Source organism: Microtus pennsylvanicus, chromosome 13 (genome assembly GCF_037038515.1).
Source record: "Microtus pennsylvanicus isolate mMicPen1 chromosome 13, mMicPen1.hap1, whole genome shotgun sequence".
In the NCBI taxonomy this organism is placed as follows: Eukaryota; Metazoa; Chordata; class Mammalia; order Rodentia; family Cricetidae; genus Microtus; species Microtus pennsylvanicus.
In genome coordinates, this window is record NC_134591.1 from 52,108,578 (window position 1) to 52,124,573 (window position 15,996).

Consider the following 15,996-nt stretch of genomic DNA (forward strand, 5'->3'; position numbering starts at 1 on the left):
GCCTGGCCTGTAGGAAGGCCAAGCTGTGTGAGATCTTGTGTCAGTGTTAAGAAATCATCTAATGGACAGGGCGATGGTGGCGCACGCCTTTAATCCCAGCACTTGGGAGGCAGAGGCAGGCGGATCTCTGTGAGTTCGAGGCCAGCCTGGTCTACAAGAGCTAGTTTTAGGACAGGCTCCAAAGATACACACAGAAACCCTGTCTCGAAAAACGAGAGAGAGAGAGATAGAGAATATGTTAGTGGATTGGATGTAGACACAAGATTCTTGTGAAGACTCAGCTAAGGTGGCCCAAGAGCAAGCAGGCTGAAGCCAGGTGCTTTGGTGACAGCACCCACACTGCTCTGTTCTCAGGCATCAGCAATGCAGACGACACCCCCTTGAAGAGGTGTCTTTCCCTGCTCACATATGGAAGCTGAGGCTCAGGGGTGTGTGTGTGAGGAACAGAAATAGTTGAGTCAATAAGCTGGCTTTTGTAAGGAGAAGAAACAGGGGGTAGACATGCGGGAGAGTGATAGCTGACTGTGAGCATCCTGGGTGCAGACCGGTTTCATAGGGACACTGTGTAGCTTGGACCCGAGTCTTGGTTGCTTGTGTGCCAAGAACCATTTAGAAATACACTTAACATTTAATGAGCATATACTATACGTTAGACCTCTTTCAGGGTGATTTTCATGGTAGATAACTCAGTTTTCTTCTTATGTGTTTATTTCCATTTTATACTTCTAGAAGCTGTCTCAAAGGCTCGGAGAAAGGGTAAATGACTCACTCAAGCAGTCACTCAGGAGCAAGAAGTGGCCTGTGATATGAAAAGTTAGAGACATTCTGGTCTGTGTACCCGATTGAGTGTAAAATTTAGGAGAAAAAGAATTTAATGTCTTTGAGGGAACCAAGTGGAGTCTCACCCTATCTCAGGCATTTGAATTGCCAGTTTGCATAGAGTTTTAAAAGTATTTTATTTCTACTTTTATGTAGTAGTGTTTTGCCTGAATGTATATATGTACACCATGTATGTGTCTGGTGCCCGCAGAGGCCAGAAGAGGACATTAGAACCCCTGGAGCTGGAATTACAGATGGTCACGAGACACCACATGGGTGCTGGGGATCCAGGTCCTCTGAAAGAGCATTGAGTGCTCATAACTGTTAAACCATCCCCTCCTACATAGAGTTTTTACACCAGTGTTTATCTCTAATCACTTGGCTGTCTGAAGAAGACTTAAATGCCTTAATAGGAGGAAGACTCTGGCAAGGAGAATTAGGGTAATCTTTGCCAGGGCTTTCATTTCATAGCAGGAAAAGCTGAGGCTGAGAAGGGAGCTACTGTTGCTTTAGAGGCAGAGCCAGCACCGTGTATGAATCTCAGTTCTTCATAAGCTTCCTGGGAGTGGTTTCAGAGGACAGTGACAGGTAAAGTGGGTAGTCCTATTAAGAGGGATATAAAGGAGTTTCATAAAATTTGGCTGCGGATCACTAATTAACCCCAACTCCTGTGCATGCCTTAGCTAATCCCCTGTGTGAATTGATGCCTTCTTCTTCATTAAGAATAGAGCGTAATGCAAGCTCCCAATAAGACCTTTGTGAGAGAATTCATTCTTCTGGGCTTCTCCCTGAGCCCCAGGGCCACACCTCTGCTCTTCTCAGCCTTTCTGACGATTTACCTGTTGATCATTCTGGGCAATGGCTTGATCTTCATCCTCATCTGCTTGGACTCACACCTCCACACCCCCATGTATTTCTTCATTGGCATTCTTTCCATGTTGGACTTAGGCTATACCACCACAACTCTACCCCAGATGTTGGCACATCTGGTCAGCCAGAGGAAGACAATCTCTTACTCCAGTTGTGTGGCTCAAATGTACATATTCTTGGTGCTTGGTGTCACAGAGTCTTGGCTCTTTGCCATAATGTCCATAGACAGGTATGTAGCCATCTGCCACCCACTCAGGTACAGGGTCATCATGAGCCCATGTCTGTGTGGGGTAATGGTCATTTTCTGTGGGCTCTGTGGTGTCACCTCTGCGCTTGTTTACACCATATTTGCCATGCGCCTCCCCTACTGTGGCCCCAACAAGATCAATCACTTCTTCTGTGAAGTCCCTGCAGTCTTAAAGCTGGCTTGTGCAGACACCTCCGTCAATGACCAAGTAGACTTCATTCTTGGGTTCAGTGTTATACTGATTCCCTTGTCCGTTATCCTTGTCATCTATGTCAACATCTTTGCATCCATCCTGAAGATCCGTTCAGCACAGGGGCGACTGAAAGCATTCTCTACCTGTGCATCACACATAACTGTGGTCACCATGTTCTGTGTGCCAGCCATGGTCATGTACATGAAGCCTGGTTCTAAGGCCTCGCCAGAAGAGGACAAGAAACTTGCCCTGTTCTACAACGTCATCTCTGCTTTTCTCAACCCTGTTATCTACAGCCTTCGGAACAAAGATGTGAAAAGGGCTTTCCTCAAGGTAACAGGCTGGGGTAGACCCCCAGAATGAGTCCTTAGAAAGACATGACACTACTCTTCCTATGTCATCATTGTTCAAGAACTGATTCACGTGACAGCAGGACCCATGCACACTCCCCCTTCTACCTCTCATTTCAACTCTGTACAGGTTCTTTGGGCACCACCCCATTATTTGCTGGTGGAACAGGGCACTATGAAATGTCTCCCAGGCATGCCAGTCCTCATCTTCCCCTTTGTTCTATAGGGGCTAGGAGTTTCATAAAGCAAGAGCTGTCTGAATCATCAAAACTTTTTACTAAAATAAAGGGAATGAGCTTGGGAGGCTGCCCCATGACTACATCTTGAGAAAGGCTCACTGCATTGTGGAAACCATATACATGCATCAAGTGAGCTGGATACAGGGCAAGGACATGAACTTGGAGGAAGAATGAGCTGAAACTCATTCTCTGCAATCTGGGGACACATTAAGACTTCCAAATACACCATTTTCTCCCTTGACCCTTAACCTAACCCTTGTTGGCTTCTATTCTCCATCAGGTTGTGTTTTAAACTAAGATTCCCAAAACAGACTTTCCATGAGACCCAAAGAGTTGAGCATGAGCCTTAAACCATCCTGTTCTTTCCTCCCATGAGAAAGACAGGCATGGTGGTGCATGTCTTTAATCCCAGCACTTGGGAGGCAGAGGCAGGCGGATCTCTGTGTTCAAGGCCACCCTGTGTACAGAGCAAGTTACAGGAAGTCATGGCTTTACAGGAAAACTATGTCCCCCCTAAAAACATCATTATTACTATCAGCAGGAAAACTATGTCCCCCCTAAAAACATCATCATCATTATCAGCAACAACAAAAAGCAAGCACTCCCACATCTTAGCTCTCAGTCAGAAATCAAGTTCCTTGAAGCAGGGATCATGGCAATCCTGGTTACTATTGCATCCTTAGGATCTAGCATCATGCTTCGTGCTTTTTATCTTCAGTGAAGGTGTTGTGGGTCCAAGAATGAATTCTACACTGTGAAAAGTTAATGGGTTAGAGGCAACAAAATTTGGGAATCAGTGGCACCTAAAAAGATTGCTTTATAGGTTAATTTAATAAATACATGTTAATTTAATAATAAATCAATTGAAAACATGTAAAATATTTGTTATGAGCCTTTATAATAATCTTCATAAGTTTGGGCTTTGAAATTTCACCCCTAGGATTCTGTTCTTCAGGAAAAATTATAAGTGCAGACCGACTTTTATACATAATTATTCTTTACATAATTATTAGGAATAACCACCAATATGAGTTCCCAACCTCATGAAATACTATGCAAACAGTAATGTGTACTATGTCTGAGAAAGTGTTAAGCATTACTGAAAAGTGGGTCTGGAGAGATGGCTCAGCAGTTAGGAGCACTTGTTGCTCTTGCAGAGGACCTAGATTCACTTCCAGCACCCACATGGTGGCTTACAACTATCCAGTTCCAGGAAATCTGAGCCCTCCTCTGGTGTTCATGGGTGACAGGTACACATGCTGTGCCCTTACATACATGCAGGCTAAATAGCCACACATAAAATAAAAATAAATAAAAATAAATAAATGTTTTTAAAAAGTATTTCTGGGAAATATGATATGATATTAGGTAAAAAATTAAGAATATAAAAATTCATATAAAATTAGCCTATGTATTACCAAACATGTTGTTATGATTTGGATAAATAATATCTCCTGAAAGCCTATGTTTTAAAATTGGTTGCCCCCTGATGAATTTTGGGGACAGTAACTGGATCAGGAAGGGTCTGAATTCAAAATTCCTAAGACTATTAGGAGGTGGTGGATGTCCTGGAAGGTGGAGCCTGCTTAGAGGACTTGGGTGCTGGGGTGTGTCTTTGAAGGGGGTATTTTGCCCTGACACTTTCCTGTTTCTGTCTTCCTGATTTGTGGCTGCCGTGAGGTGAGGAGTTTTGCTCCAGCACACACTATCTGTCATGATGCTCAACCTCATCTGAGGACCAAATGACTACCGACTAAAACCTTCGAAACTGTGAGCCAACATCAATTTCCCTCCTCTTTTGCTTTTCCCAGGTAGTTGGTACAGCAATGAAATATGTACTAGAACACATACGTACATGTGTTTTTAACACACAGACACCATTTAAAGAGGTAGATACACACATATACATACATATGTATATATAAACACATACATATATACACATACTAGGTATATCAGTGAGTAGAGTAGTAAGATTAAAATGATTTTTAATCTTAGTCATATTTTACTATCTAAAATTTTTGCAGTCATCACATGTTGGCTTTATAACAGAGAGAAGTAAACATTAATTGAAAATATTTGTTGTAAATAAATAGTGATAAGTAAATAAAAAAAATGGGAAGTCTCAGTTTGGATCTAAAATGTCTCCTCAAAGGTCATGTTCTGTAGGCTTGGTTGGCAGGTGATGGCCCTTTGGGCAGTGATTGGATTCTGAGGGTTCCGACTTCATTAGTGGATCAATCCATTGATGATTCATAATTTCATGGGCTATGGGGAGGTGTTAGACAACCAGAATTTGGAGGACAGTGAAGAGAGTGGGCCCTTCCTCATTTTTTCTCTGCTTCCCTACTATGATGGCGTGGGGATCTTTGTTCTACTGTGTGCTCCCTGCCATGATGTCCAGCCTTTCCTCAGGACCAGGAAACACTGACTGAGTGTTGAGTATGCTCTGGGGGTGTTACTTCAGATGATGGTGACTCCAATGACACATCTTTTGAACCAAGCAAAGCAATGACATTTAAAACACACAGAAGGATTGGAAAGATGGTACAGTGACTACAAGCACTTGTGGCTCAATTGTGAGGACCTGTGTAGACAGAGGTTTCTGTACAACCTGGTCCTGTAGCCATTCAGTCCCAAAGAATAGTAGGGAGGGTGTCTGCAAGGGCCTTCCCCTTTAATCAGATTAGTGACTACCTTAATTGTCATCATAGAACCTACATCCAATAACTGATGGAAGTAGATGCAGTGACCCACAACCAAGTACTGAACTGAGCTCCAGGAGTTCAGTTGAAGAGAGGAAGGAGGGATCATATAAACAAGGGTAGTCTAGAGCATAGTAGGGTAAACCACAGAGGCAGCTGACCCAAGCTAGTGGGAGCTCACAGACTATGGACTGACAGCTGGGGAACCTGTATGGGACCATCGAATGTGGGTGACAGTTATGTGGCTCGATCTGTTGAGTGGCCCCTGGCAGTCACACCAGGACCTATCTCCCAGGTGCATGAACTGGCTTTTTGAAGCCCATTCTCTATGGTGGGATACCTTGCTCAGCCTAGATATGGGGGGGAGGGGCTTGGTCCTGTCTCAAGTTGCTGTCCTGGACCTTGTTGACTCCACAAGGAAGGTTTTAACCCCTCTGAGTAGTGGATGGAGGATTGGAAAGGGGGAGGTAGGGGTGAGAGAAGAAGAGGGAGAGGGAACTGGGGTTGGTATGTAAAATGAAAAGTAATTTTTAAATAAAAACTAAGTAAAAAAGAAAATCTGTCAATGTAATCGACCATATAAACAAACTGAAAGAATAAAACCACGTGATCATTTAACAGATGCTAAAAAGGCTTTTGACAAAATCCAACACCCCTTCATGATACAACTCTTGGAGAGATCAAGATACAAGGGACAATGTATCTAAACATAACACAGGGAATTTACAGCAAGCCTATAGCCAACATCAAATTAAATAGAGAGAAACTCAAAGCAATTTCACTAAAATCTGGAATAAGACAAGGCTGTCCACCCTTTCTGTATCTACTCAATATAGTACTTAAAGTTCTAGCTAGAGCAATAAGAGAACAAAACGAGATCAAGGGGATACAAATTGGAGAAGAGGTCAAATCATTGCTATTTGCAGATCATATGATACTATATATAAATGACCCCAAAAACTATCAGAGCGATCTTCTGAAGCTGAAAAACACCTTCATTAAAGTTTCTGGGTACAAGATTGACTAAAAAAAAATCAGTGTCCTCTCCATACACAAATGACAAATTGAGAAAGAAATTAGGGGAATAATACCCTTCACAATAGCCACAAATAATATAAAATGCCTCAGTCTAACTCTAACCAAACAAGCAAAAGACCTGTATGATAAAAACCTTAAATCATTGAAGAAAGAAATTGAAGAAGATATAAGAAGATGGAAAGATCTCCCATGCTCATGGATCAGTAGGATCAACTTAGTTAAAATGAATATTCTATCAAAAACAATCTACAGATTCAATGCAATCCCCATCAAAATTCCAACACAGTTGTTTTTTTTAGAGTTATGAAAACATTTAAAAGAGTGAATTTATTTTTATAGTTGAAATTATAATAAGCACATATAAGACATTTGAATGCAGGAATAAATAAATGCAATTCATAAAAATATAAAATGTAAAATGACATTTTCTAGTTTTAGCATCTACCTGCTTCATTATTAATTTATTTTATTTTTCTTTTTAAAAAAGAAAACAAACTATCTTTTTCATTTTACATACCAATCCAAGTTCTCACACCCTCTCCTCCTCCCATTCCCTCTACCTATCCCCCACCCCACCCTCCATTTATTCCTCAGAGAGGGTAAGGCACATTGCTTTGGGGAAGGTCCAAGGCCCTCCCTACTATATCTAGGCTGAGCAAGTTATCCATCCAAAGAGAATAGGATACCCAAAAGCCAGTACAAGCAGTAGGGATAAATCCTGGTGCCACTGTCAGTGGCGCTGATGTCTGCCCTAGTCATACAATTGTCATCCACATTTAGAGGGACTAGTTTGGACCTATGCTGGTTCCTTTCCTTGTCTGGCTGGAGTTGGTGAGCTCCCATTAGCTCAGATAAACTATTTCAGTGGGTGTCCCCATCATGGTCTTATCTCTTTGCTCATGTTCTCACTCCCCCTACTCTTCAACTAGACTTTGGGAGCTAAGCCTAGTGCTCTGATGCCATCAGTTGCTGGATGAAGGTTCTCTAGTGACATTTAAGAATTCAAGATAGTCATCAATCTAACTGCAGGAAAAGGCCAGTTCAGGCATCCTCTCCTCTATTGCTTAGGGTCTTATCTGGGGTCATCCTTGTGGATTCCTGGGAGTTTCTCTAGTGACAGGTTTCTTGCTAGTCCCATAATGGCTCCCTCGTTTAAAATATCTCTTTCCTTTGTCTCATTTCTGTCCTTTCTCTATCTCAACTCTCCCATTCCCTCAAGTTTTCCTCTCCCTTCCCCTTCTCCTCTCCTTTCCCCCTTCCACCCTCTTTTCTCCCTCTCATCCCAAGCTCCCAATTTTGTTAGGCGATCTTGTCTATTTCCCCTTTCCAGGTGGATCTATGTATGTTTTTATTAGAGTTCACCTTGTTGCTTAGTTTCTCTAGATCATAAACTAGAGGCCCAATATCCTTTGCTTTACAGCCAGTATCCATTTATGAGTGAGTACATAGCAAGTTTATTTTTCTGGGTCTTTATCCATTCTTTGGTTGAGGGGCATCTAGGTTGTTTCTAGTCTCTGGCTATTACAAACAATGTTGCTATAAACATAGTTGAACAGATATCCTTGTATGTACTGTGGGACAATGGTCTTGCGCCCTGTAAAGTTTTGTCACTTGTATTGGTTTAATAAAACACTGATTGACAAGTTGCCAGGCAGGAAGTATAGAAAGGGTGACCAGAATAGAAGAATTCTGGGAAGAGGAAAGGATCAATCTGCAGTCGTCTGTAGGGCTAAATTATGCAGGCCCATATTCCTATATTGTCCTGTGGTCAGAGAATTCTGAGCGACCTACAAGGCACACTTTGCACCTGCCACACAGAAGGTAGTCACCTAGCTCTTTGACAGTGAAACAACCTGACACCCTTCTAACAAATGGTCAGGGTATGCTAATGTTCTGTCCCTTCTGTTGTAAGTTAGGAGGGCACCTGGGGAAGAGGTGTTTTTTCAGTCTACATGACAAAATGGACATGGACAGGATGTGACAAAATGGACATAGATGGGATGTGACCTAAGTCATTCCCCTGCTACCTAGGAAACAATGCTAAGCAAGTCTGTGTTACCTCTCCTTAGTTTACCTTGATATAAAAGCTGCTTGGAAAATAAACACGGGTGATTTCAGATGTTAGGATTTGAATGATCCCTGGAACTCCCTCCCAATCCTGTTGTGTGAATTGTACCTCATTTATTCCCACACCTCCACTCTGGTATGAGAAGTGATTTATGTCTGGGCTGGTCCCCGACAGTCATCACCCAGATGCAGAGGAAGAAAATTTGAATGCCTCATTGATAAAGGGTACCAAGTCATGTGGCTCACACAGATAATAATTATGGATTAATCTAAGATGTAAGAGTTAAAAGCCTGAGCTAATAGGCTAAACAGTTTATAATTAATATAATCCCAAGGGAGTCTTAGCTGGGATCATCCTTGTGGATTCCTGAGATGTTCTTATTACCAGGTTTCTCCCTAAACCCATAATGGCTCCCTCTATCAGAATATCTCATTCATTCCTTTCCCCTTCCCCCAACTTGGTCTTCATGATTCCTCATGTTCCCATTTCCCCATTCTACCCCCTCCCAGCTTACCCAGGAGATCTTAACTGTTTTCCTTCTTGGGGCCCTCCACATGTGTCCCTCTTAGCGTCCCCCTTTTTACCCATCTTCTCTGTGACTGTGTATCGTAGCTTGCTTATCCTTTGCTTTACATCTAATATCCACTTATTAGCGAATACATACTGTGTTTGTCTTTCTGAGTCTGGGTTACCTCACTCAGGATGTTTTCTCTAGTTCCATTTACTTGCATGCAAATTTCAAGATGTCATTTTTTTCTGCTGAGTAGTACTCCAATGCGTAAATGTGCCACATTATCTTTATCCATTTTTGATTGATGGGCATCTAGGTTGTTTCCAGTTTCTGTATATTACAAATAATGCTGCTATGAACAACTTGAGCAAGTGACTTTGTGGTATAATTGTGCATTCTTTGGGTATATGCCCAAGAGTGGTATTACAGGGTCCTGACGTAGATTTATTCCCAATTTTCTGAGAAACTGCCATACTGATTTCCAAAGTAGCTGTACAAGTTTGTACTCCTACCAGCAATGGAAGAGTATTCCCCTTACTCCACATCCTCTCCAGCATAAGCTATCATTGGTGTTTTTGATCTTAGCCATTCTGACTGATGTAAGGTGGTATTTCAGAGTCATTTTAGTTTGCATTTCCCTGATGGCTAAGGATGTTGAGCAATTCCTTAAATGTCAAGCATTGGAGTTTCTTCTGTTGAGAATTCTTTGTTTAGATCTGTATGCCATTTTAAAATTGGATTATTTTATATTTAAGTGTCTAGTTTCTTAAGTTCTTTACATATTTTGGAGATCAGCCCTCCATCAGATATGGGGTTGGTGAAGATATTTTCCCATTCTGTAGGTTGTTGTTTTATCTTATTGACTGTATTGTTTGCCTTACAGCAGCTTCTCAATTTCAGAAGGTCTCATTTATTGATTATTGCTCTCAGTGCCTGTGCTGCTGGGGTGATATTTAGGAAGTGGTCTTCTGTACTAATGCATTCAAGGCTACTTCCCACTTTATCTTTTATGAGGTTCAGTGTGGTTGCTTTTATATTGAGGTCTTTGATCCACTTGAACTTGAGTTTTGTGCATGGGGATAGATGTGGATCTATTTGCATCTTTCTATATGTTGATATCTAGTTATTCTAGCACCATTTGTTGAAGATGCTTTCTTTTTTTATTGTACAATTTTGGCTTTTTTTTGGTCAAAAATCGGGTGTTTATAGGTGTATGGATTATTATCAGGGGTCTTTAATTTGATTCCACTCACCAATATGTCTGTTTTTATGCCAATACCAAGCTGTTTTCATTAGTGCAGCTCTAGAATAGAGCTCAATGTCAGGGATGCTGGTGCCTCCAGAAGTTTCTTTATTGTACATGATTGTTTTGGCTATTCTGGTTTTTTTCATATGAAATTGAGTATTGCTCTTTCAAGATCTATAAAGAATTATGTTGAGATTTTGATGGGGATTGCATTAAATCTGTAGATTGATTTTGGTAAGATCGCTATTTTTATTATGTTGATCCTACCTATCGAAGAGCATGGGAGAGCTTTGTATTTTCTGATATCTTTCTCAGTTTCTTTATTCAAAGACTTGAAGTTCTTGTCATACAGGTCTTTCACTTCTTTGGTTAGAGTTACCCCAAGATATTTTATTTGTGGCTATTGTAGAGGGTGATGTTTCTCTGATTTCTTTTTCAACCAATTTGTATATAGGAGGACTACTGATTTTCTTGAGTTAATTTTGTATCCTGCCACATTAATGAAAGTGTTTATCAGTTGTAGGAGTTCCCTGATAGCATTTTTGGGGTCACTAATGTATACTATTATATCACCTGCAAATAGTGAAAGTTTGAATTCTTCCCTTCCAGTATGTATCACCTTCGTCTCCTTTTGTTGTCTTGTTGCACTAGCTAGATCTTTGAGTACTATACTGAATAGACATGGAGAGAGAGAGGGGACAGCCTTGTTGTGTTTCTCATTTTAGCAGGATCACTTACCAGTTACTAATGTGCAAATACACGCATGATGGCCAATGTCATGATTGCAATGCATGCCACTGAACAGTTATTGAGATTACATGTCGTTATATAGTGGTTCAACTAGCAAATGTACCACATTAAACAACTACTATAACACAGAGCACAGGAAATGGGGTTGCTCATCAGGATGTGCAGAGTTCAGAGCTTGGGTTGCCTTTAAAATGATAAGAGTCAAACTCTAGCCTCAGACAATGCCTTTGCTCAGGTGATATACAGCTAAGCCGCTCTGGCTTTGTTTCCAATACAATTTTTAATTGCCATTTTATAATTAACTTTTACTATTGACTGTGTTTAAGTAGCAGCTCACAGGAATTCTTACTCCTTATCATTCAATCACACGTCACAGAAAGACTTTATAGTCCAGTCTTCTCCTTTTGAATCCTTAGGAAACCAAGACACAGACATCAGGCAGGGGTGGAGATTCCAGGGTAGGAAACACTGGACAGAACTTGTAGCAGGGTGGTGACATCATCACGTTTATTCTCTAGCCAGCCTAGAAGGGAAGGGATTACTACTGGAATTTCACAAGGGAGGCAACTGAGGCAGAATTACAGCAAGTTCAAGAGAACATACTCCAGAGCTTGATAATATTTGGACCCAAATTCTTATTTGCATCTAAAATGCAGAAGCCCCTCAGAGAGTTTTCTCACTGTACTCTTGTGGAGATGTCACTGCTGACTTCCATGCTACTATGTCATGGTTGACTGTTTTTGTTCAATATATGTCAATATTTTGCCTATAAATGCATACATACCTACCCACATAATACACGTACAGCACATGTATGCCTGGTCTTTGGGAAAGTCAGAAGAGGGTACTAGATCCTATAGAACTGGAAATATAGATGGTTTGAGTTGCCACGTCTGTGCTGCAACCCCAACTTAATATTCTGCAAGATCGGCAAATCATCTTTTTCTCATAAGTATCCTCCAACTCCCAGTATTGTTATCTCTTTATTAGCATTGGTTCTGGGTAACTTGCTTAGATATTATGTGGCAGGAAATGGGGCAGGGCCTATGACTTCTCCAAAGTGGTCGAGGAAGGAAGAGAAGTGTGACTCAAACATGGCTTCATTGAGGGTCAGAGTTCATGGTTTGGGCAGTGAAAGAGGAGTCAGAATGAGAACTTAAGTCCTTGACCTGTCTATTGGGTGAAAATATCCCACCTCCTTTTCCCTGAGCTAGCTGATTTTATTCCTCAATTGTCTAGAAAAGGGAAAAGGTCACCACTTCTCCTTCTATGGGCTGTTTCTTCCTGCTCTATGCCCAAGGGTCTCTTTCTAGTGCTCTTGTTGACAGCATTCAGGGATCATCTTAGCATCCCTACAGGGAACAGAAATGGCCCTTTTCCAGCTCCCCTAGGGAAGTTCAGAGAGGATGTAGGGTCATTAAACCTCAGCATCTGGTCCTACTGAGAATAGGTAGAGATGTTTCAGCTTGACTTTGTTAGGCAGGATTGTATAGGTGCCATCTTCAGGAGCTGGGGCTGGCCTACTTGCAAAGGAAGTGAGAAATTCAGTCCTTTAAACTCTACAGCACCTTGGAATGTTTCTGAAGATTGAGTTGCCTAGAATCACTCTGGACTCAGTTGCTTTATGGGGTTTCCTCATAACAGCAAGAAACTGCCACTCAGTGACACAATCCCTGGATTTACAAGTGGTAAGGCAGTCACTGATGTTTGGCTCAGGGGTAGGATTCAGGCATCTGTGGGTCTAGAGATAATAATTAGTCAAGCATCCATCTCCAGGTCTTCTGTGCATACATCTCAGACTCCTTAGACCTCTTCCCTCATTGGTTGCTTTTCTTTCCTCTCTTTATCAACCTTGTGTCCTTATGTCCTTCTTCCTTCCTCCCTTTTTTAATGCAATAAATATTTACCGAGTGTTTTTCTGTTTTAAATTATGATGCAACATAAAGATATGGAGTCCTGAGTTCAAAGATCTCAAGAGAAGCAAAAAACCATATCCATGAGAAAATAGCAATGGTCAGTGTCTTTGAAGGAGACACCATACCACAAAGGTCCAGCTTCATGCACTTTGTGGACTGTCAAATAATGATTTTTTTGTTTTATTTTACTTTGTTTTGGGAAAGGGGGTGGTTAGCTTGTTGTAGCCTAGCTTGGCTTAATGTTGCTATACAGTGAAGAATATCCTAGAAGCCCTGAACCGAAATCATCCAGATTTAAGCATTACCTATAGATTGGAGCTAACACATGTAGGTTTTTTTTTCGTTTTCTGGCCTGAAACTCCATCCTAATATCTTTATCTGTGAGTTGGGCACTAATAAAATTGGGTCACCATCCTGCTGGGACACTCTAAGCAAAATCAAAAACCATCCCTTTATCGTGTGCCAGGCTGTGTTCCCTAAAGTTGACCACATTTAGTATATGTATCCCACTGGATCCAGTTACTCTTGTCAGCACTAGATTCTGTCGTTGTAGCCAGGCTGGTAGGTGTGTGGTGATGTGAGACTGAGAAGAGGAGGTGGGCGTTGGTGCTGTGCTGTTCTTTTGTAGTTTTCAGATGTAATGATGCTGAGAACTTCAGCCTCCTCAGTGCTCACTGGATAGCTGCCTGTGAAATGCCCTTGAGATGTGGTTCACTGTTCTGTGGGAGCCTCTGCTGTTATGTCTGTGCTTTTCTAACTCTCTCTATAAGTATTTTGGGTACCATTGCTTATTGTAAATTACCAGTATTTTTCCTTTGAAGGAAAGTGCTCTTTTAGAGAAATCTTACCTTTGCTTCCCCTAAAAGGACAGATAGGCACAAAGATACTTATTAGGTTGAATCTAAAAAAATTGCTTGCTTTAGATTTACCACTTAAAGCTATATTTCACCCATAATTGATTGTTTGTGTGCAGAGGGAGCAGGGGAAAAAAGGAAGAAATGACTTTCCTGCTTACATACCAACGTGATCCATCAGCATTCCCTGGGAAGACTACAGTGTCTCCAGTGCACTGCACACGTCACCTTCTGTCATTACTCATATTTGTGTGTGCCTGTGTCTGTGTTTGTTCTGTCATCTTCATCTCTTTATTTACTCTCTTTTTTGCATAAGTCTGTGGTGTGTGTGTGTGTCTGGTCAGAGTCTGACATGGGGTGCTCCCTCAGCTGTTTTTGCTTTATTCCTTGAGACATGGTCTCTCAGTTAAATTTCATCTAGAGTAGACACCTGTCTATTCTGGGGATGCCCTGTCTCTCCCTTCCTGAGACGGAATAAGAGTGTGAGACTGCGCACATGTCATGTATTATGTTCAGGTTCTAGGAGTTATGTGAAAAGACTTAGCTAGTCCTCATTCTCCTGAGACATTTTTGTTGTCAGTATCATTGGACAGGTGAAGAGACTGAGACATGGGGAAGTTCAATAACTTGAGAAGATGCATAGAAACTGAACAGTGTGCTCAGAACTCACACCCCACCTTTTCTTAATTAAATACTACTATTTTTTTATTTTATACATACGGGTTTTTTGCCTACATACATGTCTGCAAACATGTGTGTGTTTGGCCTGTGGAAGTAAGAAGAGGGAGCTACATTGCCTGGAACTGGAGGCACAGACAGTTCTGAGCAATCTGTCTTTGGAACAGCAGTCAATCTCTTAACCTTTATGCTACTCAATATCCGTTATCTCCCTGTTCTGCCTGTGTAGCTGGCCTGTGTCAGGTAACTCTTAGATGAATGTGATTCTCTTTCAGCCTCCACTATGTGGATGATTCCAGGAAACAACCAAACCCGGGTTTCTGAGTTCATCCTGCTTGGCTTCTCCAGTGAACCCATGACCAATAACATCCTCTTCTTTGTGTTCCTTCTCATCTACCTGAGCTCAGTCATGGGCAATGGGCTCATCATCCTGCTGATCTGCCTGGACTCACATCTGCACACTCCCATGTACTTCTTCCTCTGTATACTCGCCATGTTGGATATGGGCTATGTCACCACCACCATGCCCCAGATGTTGGTGCATCTTCTTGCTCACTCTAAGACCATCTCCTTTGCTGGCTGCTGGATGCAGATGTATTTGTTTGGTGCTCTGGCTTTAACTGAGTGTATCTTGTTTGTTGTCATGGCTTATGACAGATATGTGGCCATTTGCTACCCACTTCGTTACACTGTCATCCTCAACTGGGGACTGTGCATACGGTTGACAGCTGGGTCTTTAGTCTGTGGTTTCCTCTCTGCTTTGTTACATACATTCTTCACCATGAGTCTGCCATATTGTGGACCCAACAAGGTCAACCACTATTTCTGTGAAGGCCCTGCAGTACTTAGCCTGGCTTGCATGGATACCCACCTCATTGAGATGGTGGACCAGGTCTTGAGTGTTTTTATGCTTCTTATTCCAATTTCCCTTATTGTGGCCTCTTACATTCATATTGCGATGGCTATTCTCAAGATCAAGTCCAGCCAAGCCCGCTGCAAGGCTTTCTCTACTTGTGCTTCCCACCTGACTGTGGTCTCATTCTTCTATGGTCCAGGCACTTACATCTACATGAGGCCAAACTCCAGCTACTCCCCTGAGCGAGACAAGCAGATTTCACTCTTTTACAATGCCTTTAGTGCCTTGCTAAACCCCATGGTCTACAGTCTGAGGAACAGGGACATCAAGAGGGCATTTCTCAAGGTGGTAGCACATGGTAGGGTGGACTAGTGAACCAGGATCCAGGAGACGCTGAGTGGATTATCCACTTTTTGGTAAAGGGACAGAATCGTAATTTTATTTAGCTGTCTTGTGTATTTGACAAACATAGTACTTGGTAACTGGTACAAAGCACTATGAAACCAGGGTAACTATCTTGATTTACAGGCTACACAAATATATAATTCCTAACATGTCAGTAATCTTACTGGGTTAGAAGTGTAAATAATCATTTGTCGTTCATGCTTGTAGTTGTGGGTTGGGAGTGACATTCTTTTCTCTCACATTCATCCTGA

At 41.7% G+C, this 15,996-nt stretch overlaps 2 protein-coding genes across 2 annotated transcripts; both read left to right on the forward strand.

The window, feature by feature from the left end:
- The first annotated feature begins 1,553 nt into the window (after nucleotides 1–1,553).
- Nucleotides 1,554–2,492, forward strand: LOC142833961 (olfactory receptor 2A2-like). The gene has a single exon (XM_075945871.1). It carries the CDS (start codon nucleotides 1,554–1,556, stop codon nucleotides 2,490–2,492), a length of 939 nt encoding a protein of 312 aa, XP_075801986.1.
- Nucleotides 2,493–14,724: 12,232 nt separating this feature from the next.
- LOC142833704 (olfactory receptor 2A12-like) lies at nucleotides 14,725–15,712 on the forward strand. The gene has a single exon (XM_075945387.1). The coding sequence runs from the start codon at nucleotides 14,768–14,770 to the stop codon at nucleotides 15,710–15,712; it is 945 nt and encodes a 314-aa protein (XP_075801502.1). The 5' UTR covers nucleotides 14,725–14,767.
- The last annotated feature ends 284 nt before the right edge of the window (nucleotides 15,713–15,996 follow it).

What these genes read in the sequence shown, in the direction of transcription:
- LOC142833961 (XM_075945871.1), top strand. Translation starts at nt 1,554, where the DNA reads ATGCAAGCTCCCAATAAGACCTTTGTGAGAGAATTCATTCTTCTGGGC.
- LOC142833704 (XM_075945387.1), top strand. Translation starts at nt 14,768, where the DNA reads ATGTGGATGATTCCAGGAAACAACCAAACCCGGGTTTCTGAGTTCATC.